Source organism: Antechinus flavipes, chromosome 6 (assembly GCF_016432865.1).
Source record: "Antechinus flavipes isolate AdamAnt ecotype Samford, QLD, Australia chromosome 6, AdamAnt_v2, whole genome shotgun sequence".
NCBI lineage: Eukaryota > Metazoa > Chordata > Mammalia > Dasyuromorphia > Dasyuridae > Antechinus > Antechinus flavipes.
This window is the reverse complement of record NC_067403.1, coordinates 168,554,708-168,567,536: the sequence shown is the minus strand read 5'-3', so window position 1 is coordinate 168,567,536 and position 12,829 is coordinate 168,554,708. Positions and strand designations below refer to the sequence as shown.

The following is a 12,829-nucleotide window of genomic DNA, read 5'->3' as shown; positions in this document are numbered from 1 at the left end:
AACCATGACAAAAATAATATGGAGAATTATATGGATAAAGGGTCACTAACCCTTTTTGTTTAAATGAGTTTAATTTAATCATGAACTTTTAAAGAATTTTGAGTTATATTTTTCAAAACTAAATTTCATAATATTTTTTTTCTCTTAAAATTAGATCTTATCTCTAGTTCTGACTGAAAGAAAAGAAGCCCTTGGATGCCATTCCAAAACAATAAACTTTGACCAACAAATTCCCTCAGGCTAATTTGTCCTTTCTTAGGCAATCTGGTGGTCTTTCTGGTCCTGGGGGTTCACCATATTAATGCAAAGCTCACTGGAGCTCTTGATGTCTCTCATACGTGGCAAAGTTACCCAGCAGGAGGGACTAGAAGTATGCACCACCACATGTGGCTAACTTCCCTATTCAGTTTAACTTCAAAAAGGGTGGGATATCACTCTTATTTCTAACAGTAGTCAGTGCAGATACAATTTCGTACATCATTCTTGAGACTATGTAATAACAATATTTCTTTTTTGTAACATTATAGAATATAGGTTTATGGCAACCTAAAATATGCAAAAGAATTAAAAGATTAATTTATATTCTACACATTACTAGTTTAAGGAGTGAAATACCAAAGTAACATGTGAAGATTATTTCACTTCTGAATTATTGTTCAAAATTACAAAAACATTTAAAAGTACTTTGTATTTTAAATCCCAACATTCTCAATTCAGAGTAACTCTGGAGATGATACAAATTTATAATGACATTAAAGCATATTCCATATTTTGTAATTAGACAGGAAGTCAATTCTTCATAGTACAGATCATATTTTAAGAATAAATTATAATGTATTCTGTGGACTTTCACTAAAAAGCTATGGGTACACTTCTATCGATTTATAGGATCAATTAAATGGTGTTTTACTAGCAATGTTACTTTGACAAGATGTCAGTTTAGGCATACAAATCTGTACATATTTTACCTGAAGGAGAAAAAAAATCTCCATGAAGGTGTTTCTAAAACATATTAAACTATTTCCCCCCTAATTGGTCCTTTATTTTAAAAAGCTAATCAATCTTAAAAAGCTTCATTATTCTTCAAAGAAGAATACACCTTTACGCCCTATTACTCAAGAATGCTATTTTTCTTTCCTGGTACTAAACTTTTTAGAAATTTAAGTCTTGATTAGCTAGTTAGCAAAGGCATAGTGCTTTAAGGTTTGCAATATGCTCTATATAGTAACTCATTTAAATTTTAAGAGGTGAATTGAGACAGTCCTCTAAAAATGTTTATTTACAAATGTTATGTACTCCAGCAATCACTAAAATACAAAATATTTTAAAATGTCAATAAACCATTTTCTTCACTATGAAAAAACAGTGGAATCCTATTATTGATGCCGTAGGGACACAAATTTCTGTGTTGTGATATGAGGTACACTATAATTATAAATACAGAATGTGATAAACATAGCCTAATTTGAAAAATATCATGGTAAAATATCTCTTTTCCAAAGCCTAGAACTCTATATCAAAATATTCCTGTTCACAAGAAAGCTAAGTCTAAGTAACAGCCAACCAGTTAAGAACTATTACTTGCAATATCTCAAAGATTCCTTAGTTTGTGGATGCAAATGCAAAAGTAAAAAACAAAATCTGGTCTCTCTAATAAAATTTAGGAGCACTTAAAACAACAAAAACAAAAAACCCTGCCTGCCCACCCAGTCAAGCAAACAAGCAGGAGTCCTTTGTATTCCATGGTATTTTCTTTAAAAGAGAGCTAAAGCAGCAATGGGTCTGTGCTATAATTTGGTCTATCACCACCTGAGTTTCTTTCTGTGGACTTCTGAAACTGCATTACTACATCTACTGCTGAACAAGTATCAAAAGTCCAAAGAAAGCCTTCAAGTTTGGTAATTGGAAAAATTCTGGCATACCCTTACTTTGTGCCTTATGCAAACCATATTGTATACATAAACCCACCTGCCATGATGTCATCCAGCGTGTCATTGAGGGTCTGAGCAGGGCTGGCTACCATTAACCCTTGTTGTGTTTCTGTCAGAATTCCTTGCCCCAGCCCTGCCAATTGTGCTTGGCCCAGTACGGGCTGTCCAACTATAACTCCTTGCAGTTCTGTAAGATTTGTGATGGACCCTGGAGGTAAAGAACCTGTTGCCAAAGGCAAAGCTTGGGGCATCGCCAAAGGTTGGATTGGTGTAAAGCCCATCTGAGCAACACTCTGCTGGGGGTCATCTTTAAGCAAGATGGGATCCACTGGCTGTAATCGGGCATAGTCTCCTTCTGAAAGCTGTTCTCCAACTCCAACAGGAGTCAGGAGTCCCAGGTGTTGACAAGATTGCTGCTGTTGTTGCTGCTGAAGTTGAATTCTTTGAGCTTTCACCTCTAGATACTGCTTTTTTAACTGTTGTTGTGTTTTCAGTTGTAACTCTCGTTCTACTTTCTGCAGCTCCTCCAGAATCTTTTGTTTCTTCTGAATTTGCTCCTCTCTTGTCTTATTCAACTCCTCAATCTTCTCCTTGGTAAGTTGGTCAGCATGAGCCAGCTCCAAGGACTGCAGCTGTGCATTCTTTTCTATAGCTTCTTTTATCCTCTGTTCCAGTTCTGTTAACTTGCCCTGAGCCTCTTCTACAATGCTCTCGGGAGACTGATTGGTGATGTGACCCTGTACATCCTGGCTGTTAGCTGGCAAATGGCTGCTGGACTTTTGTTTAGAAGCAGCTGTGTGAAAAAGAAACCCCCTCAGAAGTGCACATGAATGGCATCCTCATTACAGAGTTATTGTTGGGAGGCTTAGTGCCAATAGTTATGCACCAAGTTATCAAATCCATACTTCAAGGATCCATGATTTCATTGGTGTGGGTACACCCTCCACCGATGCAGATCGCAACCCTCTCTACCTCTTAGAAGACTTTCATGAGTTGTTGTGGCCAAAAAACAAAACAAAACAAAACAAAACAAAATAAAAAATCCATCACCTCATGGCCAACTATCTGGTGATGAGTCTTTCCAAACTTAATTAGGCTGGTCCTCAGGTAATAGATAAACAATCTATCCCCAGACCATCCTTGAAGGCTTTCCAGCTTGGTAGGACCTGAAAGAGCTTGTGCTCCACTGGCACAGCCTTCGAGAGCCCAGGGTGACCTCAATGCCACGAGGAGGCATCAGGGGAGAACTTTAGTGGCGGATCAAACCCACAGAAGGTGGAATGTACCGTATGTGACTATAAGCAAATAACACCTTCTACTGTATCATCAATTCATGAGATATATGGATTATATACATACTTTAGAAATTCACTTCAAGACTACTGAAGGATTATATAAGTGAAAACTAAGCTTTGTAGTATCTAATTGGTACAACCAACTAAAATTTGAAAGTGTGTACAAATGATCATAGAACTGTGAATTGGAAGGGAGTTTAGAAATCATCTAGTTCAACCACCCTCATATTTGAGATGAGGAAATAGCCCACAGAAGCTACTGCATCTGGTAATAAAGGAAAGTAAAATTCTACCACAAACAGAAAAATACTGCTCAAGAGTATAGGAAAAAAAATTATCTTTGCAATTATCATTATAAAGCTCTTTAATTAAAGGTGTTATTTTTTTTTCCCCTCCATATTTAAGAATCTGGCTTAAACACAAAACAGTTTCAGAATCACTGAAAGTCAAGGGAAATTAAATCCAACTGAAATGTCTTTGTTGGAGTTTCAGGGCTGATAAAATCAGGACATGAATCTAAATAAGTTCACATCAGTAGAGAATAGGAAGTGGCCACCCTGGAGGAAACCATGATGGATGGCTTATGTCATCTGGTGTCCCATCCGCAGCCAAGCCAATAATATGACCTGGTCACAGGTACAGTGGCATCAATGGCCTGAGATATCCACCAATAGAAAAAAAATGCTGTAGAATAGGAGTCAGGACTGAAAACATCAGGTGGAAGAAATATGTAATAGTCATATTGGTAAGAAAGGAAAAAAAAAGAATACAAGCATCCTCACACTTAAAAAAAAGAAAGAGAACCACAACACCTTTTCAGGTAAAACTTTTAAAAAATAAGTAACTTCAAACTAATAGTTGAAATATTGGGAGTAGAAGGAAAGAATGGGACTTAGAAACAGATGTACAATATCCTAACTTTAAGTCTGAAAATGGATCTAAGGGAAAATTCTAGTGATTACAAGTGAATCTGAAATAATTAATCCAACTATGAAATTTGCATCAAAAACAACAATTAGAAAATTTCTATGTGATGCAGGATTTGAAATACCTTGCAGAGTTTTAAGAGACTCTAACTTAAACAAATTATACCCAGTTTAGTACCTCATAATAACTAATTATTTGGGGAAATTATGGTTAATCAAAATAGCATGAAGGATGAGCTATTCCATTAAGTATCAAACAACCAAATCTTCATGTTGGAATTTTAGCACAAATTCATGTTTTTAAAAATTTCTTTCTCTCCCTCTTAATCTCTTTGGCCCTCAAGACAGAGTATGTCTAGTTATAAATGAAAAAACAAAACAAAACAAAACAAACAAACAAAAAAAAAAGCCCTCCCAAATCACCTTAAAATTTCCAATAGCCATTTGGCATGAAAAATCATTTTTAAAAATAAGCATTCCACTTGTATAATTCTGTGGTTTCAACTTACAAAGAATTTTAAAAGAGTTGACAGAAAAAGAACTGACCTTTGCTCCTGATGGGAAGTGTAGCAGCCACAGTGGCAGGGGGCTTATCAGGCTCCTGCGGTGGTACTACCATGGGCAGTGCTTGCACAGGGACACGAGGAGCCTAAAATAGTATACAGTGATTAAACATATATCTTTTATCTCTATATCCATGCCTAAATAACATAAAATGTTGCTACAACAAATTCTAAAATATTTACCAAATGATACAGTGGAATGGTAGAGAAAAATAACATGTTTAATAGTTGATACTTCAAAGGCATTTTAAAGTGTACAAGTGTTACATTCACATTAGTGCACTGAGAGAATAAATGAGTTACCCAAGGTTTCATGGCTTCTATCTGCCTCACAATGAAGCTTTAACTCACATCATTATTAACTCCAAGCTCAGCAAAAAAAAAAAAAAAAAACAAAAAAAAAAAAAACTACAAAATCTCTATGCTTTTCAATGAGTATTATGACTTACAAATTCATTACAAGATCAAAGTCATTATGATAGAAAAAAAATAAAATAGAAAAATAACTGAATTGTAAAATGTTTTTCAAAAAGCATAGGGAAGGAGAAAGAATCTGTGTAAATAAAAATTAAATTAATTTAGGTTAAAATAGTCACTAATTACAGAATACAAAATAATACACAATGTTAGCTAACTCTTACCCGATTTAAATCATGGGATGGGGGTGTCAACTGAGTGACATCAGGCGGAGGAGCAGAAAGCAAATTATTGGGATAATCCAAAAGATAGCAAACAACACTTGTATGGCCACCTTTAGCTGCTTCAATCAACATTGTTGAACCATCCTAAAAGGAGAGGAGGGACACAGTAGAGGAAAAGCAATTACATAAAATGCTACTTTAGAGGCAAATCATGAGACATGGGATATCATGGTAAATTTTATTCTGAAGAGGACAAATTGAAACAGTGCTTTGCAACATTGTAAATTTAAATATTAACAATCTATACATTTTATTATATTTATTTTTTATAATAGTACCAAGGGATTTATGCTTATGATTTGTCAACAATTAAAATGAATTTTATTTTCTCACTATTCATACAATGTGCCTTTTCATTTAAAAATGAAATAAATGTTTTTAATTTCAATGTATTCAAGGTACATTTAGATGAATTGGACTTACAAAACCTGTATCCTAAAACTGACTACTTGTAATTACTGACTTATTCTAACCATTAGTAATTCCAACCATTAGTGCTTCCAAAAGCAACAAAAATCAAATATGTATATTCATCTCTCTTTGCCAATATTAAAGAATTTAAAATCTATGGTCTTTGACCTATAAACATTTTTTATATCAGAAGGGGTAAGACTCACAAAACCAAGAAGATGCCATTTCATTAAGAACAAGAGAGAATCTTAAAACACTCCATCAAACACCTGGAGTACATACTTTGAGTCTATGAGTGGGATCGGCCCCGTGAGCCAGGAGTAACTCCACCACCGCCAGGTGGCCACCTGCACAAGCCAGCGACAACACCGTATGATCATTGTTTGCTGTGGTTCTGTTCACATTGGCTCCTGAGAGATACAAGTTTGAAAAAATCATTCAGGTAAGACAGATTTTATTCCCAATTAATATCCCAAATCTTTGTTGGTAAATGAAGCTCGATTTATACTCAGAATATTTCATTAGTAGATTGCATAGTAACTGACATTTATATAGTACTGTGAGGTGTGCAAAGCACTTTACGGACATGATCTCATCTAACAGTTAAACTATGAGAAAGGTGTCATAGGTGTTATTTGGCTCAGTAAGGTTATCAACTCCCAGCTATTTAGCCATAGTAGTTGGATTTCAATCCAGGTCTTTCCTTATTATAAGTCCAGAATGAAGGAAACATAATTCAGAATTAAAAAGGATATTCAGTTAAAGATTAAAAAATCAAAAAAACTTATACTAAAAAATTGAATATCAGAGATCATAGATTCACAGAAGTAGGAAAAAGAGGTTCTAAAAATCAAATTAAAAATAAGTAAACTGAAATCTAGACAACTGGCATATCCAGGAACAAACACCAAGACCATTTTAATGCCAAAAGTGAAACAAAGGATCTGCTTTCTAACCATTCCCATACGTTTACTCTTATACATTGCCATAATAGATATGTAATTTAATGGTAGAAACAGTAACATAGGTGAGAGAATATGGAATCATAAAGTCTTATAAATAAAGATAAAAAGGAAGCATAGAAAATATTTGAGCTAATTCCCTTATTACACAAAGAAAGAAACTGATTGGCAAACAGAAGTGCCTTGTCCCTGGGTATTTGAGCAGAGTACAGGGAATGTCAGGATTACAAAAAACAATTTCATAAAGAATTTGTAATTTTATCAGAGAAAAATTCTCAGGTTGGAGATCGCAACCAGTTTTGAGGTTTGGAGTAAATTCTCAGTCACCAAAAATTTAGTTAAGTGAATTATACAAGGACACAGATGACCAAACAAAGATCTCACTGACTTCAAGCTCAGGACATGCTTTTTATTATTTCAAAATAACTTCATTTTGAAATCCATGCATTACTTCACATTAATCAAACATTTATTACCTGCCAATGCAATGGGTACATAAGTCTTAAAACTCTTGACATAAATATTAACCCCTTTGGGACCCAATTTTCTCACCTGTTAAAGGATGAAACTGAAACAGTTAATTTCTAAATCTGCTTTCAGCTTATAAAATTCAGAGCTTATATGGGAGAAATTGATGAAAATAACAGTTTTTTTTTTTTTTTCCAAATAATGCTATTTGTTGATTCGGAAAACATCACGGACATGTATCAACTATGATAGAAAAGGTTCATCAGTAGCAATAAAGAGGGATAAATATAGGCATTCTCCAACTTCAAAACCAAGAGATAAATATCTATGTAATTTGACTGAAATCATTTCTCCTAACACAAATCTTGGGAAAAGGAGATGCACCCTTTCATAGCTGCCAAGTTCTAATAACAATAATATGGATTCAAAAGGGAGAAATTGGGACAGGAAAAAAAGTTATCTTAAAAGAAAATCCCTGAGAAGCCTATGAAGGATGTTCTTACTCTTGGAATTACTCCCAACTCACCCATTTTTTTTTTTAATTCTGGGGATTTGGAGGGCCCACCATCATCCTTTTGATGCTGGCTGTTATGCCAAAAACCTTACCTTTTCATTTTTCTCTTTAGGAGGCAATGTTATCTTGGGTACCAAAGCACATGCGTGCTTCAAAAGAAAAAACAAAAACCAAAAGAACAAAACAAAATAAAACAAAAATTGCCCCCTAAATATTATGCTTCCAATTGAGGGAAAAGAGGGAGGAACAAAAGTGACAACACAGAAAGTGGGAAGTTATCACAGCAAGAAAAGAAACAGATGCATTTTGATAGACTGGCGAGAGGAGCCAGGCCAGAGTTGCCTTAGAGAAACCCAACAGGGAGAGGTAGAGAAAAAATAAGAGAACACCAATCCATAGTGATAGGGAAGGGGTTTGCTATCTAGAGGGGTAAGCAGGGCTTTATGTCTCATTTATATCATCAGACCTTCACCACATCATTGGATCCAGTTGTCAACCTACTAACAGACACAGAGCTAGGAAATGGTCAGGCAGGATTTTAATCAGACAATCCAAATCCACACCAACAGTCCCTCTACTATGCATATAGTTACCAGGATGCAAGTCATATATTTAATTTGGAAACTGCCTAGAAATGCTAGCAGAAGCAAACACTATTGCAGGGAAGTTCAAAAACCAGAAACTAAATGTACGTTTATATGCGCTCCTTACAAAGGTCTAATTTAGACAAAACACCTCACCCCATCTACCATTCTCAATAAGCTTGAAGGCAAGTATATTGCTAGTATTTAAATAGATTTTAATATTATTGTTCTATGGGAAACGAAATGAGTAAGATGCTCTCAGAAAAAAAAAAAAAAAAAAAAAAACCTGGAAAGTCCTCTATGAATTCAAGCAAATTGAAATGTACCGAATACAAAGTAACAGCAATGTTCTGGGATGACCAGTTGTAAATGACTTTGCCATTCTCTGTTAAACAAAGATCCACAACTACTCTGAAGGACTTATGATGAAAACTCCTATCCATCTCCAAAGAAGGAACTGATTGGATCTACATACAGATTGAAGGATTCTACCTTTCTCACTCTCTCTCGTTTAGTTTTTGCTTTTTTTTTTCTTCAGGGATTTTTAAAAATGTTTTCTTTCATAACATGAATTTTATGGAAATATTTTACATAATTTGACATGTGGTTTCTTAATTGGGGCTGAAGGTTGGGATAAGAGAAAACTTGGAACCTAAAGTTTTAAAAACAAATTTTAAAAAATCTGCTTTAAATGTAACTGGTGGAAAACAATAAACAAAATCTTCCAAAATTATTAATAAAATTAATAAATGAATGTATGATGAACAAGATAAATAAGCTTCTGTCATCACCAGCAAAAAAACAAAATAAAACCCACCTTTGCTAATTAAAAATTGAACCGTACACACATGACCAGCTCTTGCAGCTTTCATTAATGGAGTTCTTCCACCTTCAGATTCATGCTCCTGTTTTAAAAAAATTAAGAAAATATCAAAAGCATTTAATTGCCCGTGATAACAATTTATTTTTTAATAAATATCACAACCAATATAGGAAAGCACAAAATTATTCCTATACATTTAACATTAAATTCAAGACTTGTAATGTTAAGCACTGAACAATGTTTTAATTAAAATCTTTACCAATTTTCTCCTATCCACTTACTTCTATTATTTGGACTCACAAAAATGATATCATTTTTCGATTCAAATTTCTTTCCAAAAGAATCTTACAGCATGTGATGGTAATGGCAATCATTACATTTATACGATTAACCTTTCACATCATATTATTAGAGCTCTCTTTTGTTTCTCATTGCGCTGGCTCTCTTTACCTTTCACCAATTCTTCATTCCAACTTTTTCCACTGCAGCACCTTCACTTTCAGATGGGCAGATCAAAGTCTAAGTAATGACCGCACAATTTCTTTCAAAAAATAAAGAAATAACCACAAAGGTGTACAACAGCTTTTTCTAATGTCAAAAACTTGACATATAAATCTGTATTCTGTTCATTTTAAATAGAAGCAGGCAATGGGGGGGAATGAAGAGAAAAGAGAAAGGAAGAAACTTCACATTCATAAATTCTATATGATTTTCTTTTAAATGTATAAATTTTTTTCTTTATTTCCATATTTCCCATTTCCCAATTTCCCCATAGTAGTTAAAATCTCTCCCTGCCAAATCCAGTCAGGAAGTCATTCGTTCATCCATCCATCCATTCTGCAAGCCATATTTGTAGTGGACCTTGATAATATAAAGACAAAATTGTTCCCACCTTCAAGGAGTTTACATTCTTGAGTGAGAAAATGTGTTGGGCACACAGATAAAGACAAAATATTCATTCAAAAAACATTTATTGAACGGCACACAGATAAAGACAAAATATTCATTCAACAAACATTTATTGAACTAAGTGTCTAGGAAATAAAATAAAAAAAATCTGAGTCTCTGCTGGCAAAGAGGTTATATTTTATAGCCAGGAAACTTATGTGCAGATAGGATGGTATTAGCAGTAGGGAGGTGGGGAAAAACTAGAATAAGTTTCCAACAGAAAGTAATATTTAAGCTGAAATTCTGAAGGAAGATAGATCCTAAACCTCATGAAAAGAGGAAATATATTTCAAGGAATAACCTGCAAAAAGGCACATTGGGATATGAAAGCAAGAGTGTATGCCAATGTGGCTAGAAGATACAGTAAATGAGGTGAGAAATAGGAAATGTGTCTGGATGGATAAGTTGAAGCCAGACTGTGCTTCAAGGTTCTCCCTAAGTGCCTGACCAAAAAGTTTGCATTTTTATGTGAAAAAGCAAAAAGAGAAATGACATGGCATTTTAAAATACTGATTTCACAGATATATGGAGGCTATAATAAAAGGAAAAACAGGGTAAGGCTGGAGAAGAAATTAGAAGGCAATACCCAAAGAAGAAGTGATGGCATAGTGAACAATGATGGTGATGCCATCATTGCCATCAGTAGAAAGAAAAGGTGGCTGAAAAAGTTAAGCAATATGGTTTGTGAACCTAGAAGGAATGGTGATATACTCAAAAGAATTAGAAGCAAGTTAGAAAGATGTATTTGGGGAAAATAGTAGGATCAGAGAATTATATGAGCTTTATTTTTGACATGCTGAATATAGATGACTATAGAATAATCAATTTCAGACATTAAACAGATAGTTGTTGATATAAAACAAACTCAGAAAAGAAGAATTGGATAAAAAATCTTAGACTAAGGTGTACTGAGATGAAAAGTACAATTGGAAATGTTGAGCTGATTCCCATGAAAATTCTACAAAGTAGTAAGAATCATTATGCATTCATAAAGATCATATAAAACTAATCTCATGGACAGATAGTGTAAAAGCCAGAGCTTACAAGGCTCCCCTCCAAAAAACTATAAATACCTCAAATCAAATTCTGGAGCAAGAGACCCAAACAAAATGACAGAAGTACACATTTTCTCAGCCTAAGATAATTTAAGAGGTCCACAAAAAAAAAGTCTACAAGACTAGTGGTAGGCCTCATAGGCCACCATAACCACAGCACCATGGGGTTATGGGATGGAGTGGTGAGGTTTATCCCAGAGACAGTTAAGGGGGTTAGATAACTGGTCAGAAAGAGATTTGAGAGGACCCTTTACTGACACTGAATATAGCTAGTACTGACTGGCAACTGACCATAAGCAGTTCCCAAGGAGGAGAGAAGTGCCTGTGATCCATTCATAAAAGAACATGGGTCTTGGTCACAACTTAAGGGTCAAGAGGAACACTAGGCCCCGAAGCTTCAAGGGAGTAAAGGCCCTACCTGAAAAGGACTAGAGATCAGAGGAGTACATCAATGACCATAACCTCTTTCAGAATCACATCACCTTAGAAACACCCAAATTTACCCCAGAACTAGCTCTGAAAACAGCAGCACCAAAAAACTTAAGTTTGGTACCATGCAACTCCAGCCCCTGGGGAGCTGAAGTCAATACTAGTAAGTGCAAAATCTCAAGAAATAAGATGAAAAAGTGAGAAAACAACAACAACAACAACAACAACAACAACACACACACACACACACACACACACACACACACACACTCACTCATTCTCACGGGCTCGCTCTCGCGCGCTCTCTCTCTCTTTCTCTCTCTCTCTCTCTCTCTCTCTCTCTGTGTCTCTCTCTCTCTCTCTCTCGACTTATGTAGCTAAGAACATCAAGACATAAATGAGCTCCAAAGAAGACAACAATATCTGTAGTTACAAAGCCTTATAGAAAAATGCTAATTAGATGCAAGCCCCACCTCTCCCCCCAAATTCCTGGAAGAGTGAAAGAAAAGAGATTAAAAATAGAAGGAAAATTGGAAAAGTAAAGTGATGCAAGAAAATTACGAAAAGAGAGTAGTTTGGTAAAAGAGGCATAAAAAAATTTAAGAAAACATCTTAATAAAACAAAACCGGCATTAGAGTAAAAGAGGTCAAAAAAATTCCAAAAAACTCCTTTAAAAGCAGAATGGAGCAAATGAGAAAGTACAAAAATTCATAGTGTAATTATCAGAAACAGGAGAGACTTGGGCCTTGGTTTTGAGAGGAAAGATAAAAGGATGGAGGAAAATAAACTGTTAGTAATTTCAAATAGGAATGTGAATAGAATGAACTAACCCATGGGAGGGAAGCAGACGGCAGAATGGATTAGGAACTAGAATCTAACAATATGTTGTTTTAAAAACAGAGGTACATTTGAAACAGAAAAACACAAAGTTTAAATAAAGGGTTGGGGAAGAGACTATTATACTTTAGCTCAAGTGAAGAGAACAGAGTTGGACATCATGATCTCAGACAAGGATAAAGCAAAAATAAATGTAACTGAAAGAGATCATCAGAAAGACTACATTTTCCTAAAAAATTTTATTAGTTTCTCTAATACATTCCTCATTTTTCAAATATACAGCAAGCTAAGTCAAATTCAGAAGTAATAGCCACTTCCCAAAAACACGAACAGTCAGTTTTCAGAAGAAAAAATCAAAACCGTCTACAGGCATACAAACAA

The 12,829-nt window shown here is 34.8% G+C and overlaps 1 protein-coding gene across 3 annotated transcripts in view; it reads right to left on the bottom strand.

The window, feature by feature from the left end:
• Positions 1-12,829, bottom strand: part of ANKRD17 (ankyrin repeat domain 17) — a 140,655-nt gene that overhangs the window by 49,619 nt on the left and 78,207 nt on the right. For 2 of the 3 annotated variants that reach the window (XM_051965350.1, XM_051965348.1), the window contains 4 exons: positions 9,173-9,260; positions 6,110-6,237; positions 5,357-5,500; positions 4,699-4,801 (listed from right to left, as the gene is read on the bottom strand). In XM_051965350.1, the coding sequence (XP_051821310.1) occupies positions 4,699-4,801; positions 5,357-5,500; positions 6,110-6,237; positions 9,173-9,260 (463 nt within the window). Of the gene's footprint in view, positions 1-1,968; positions 2,725-4,698; positions 4,802-5,356; positions 5,501-6,109; positions 6,238-9,172; positions 9,261-12,829 lie in introns of all 3 variants that reach the window. The other variant, XM_051965349.1, reaches the window with a different exon arrangement.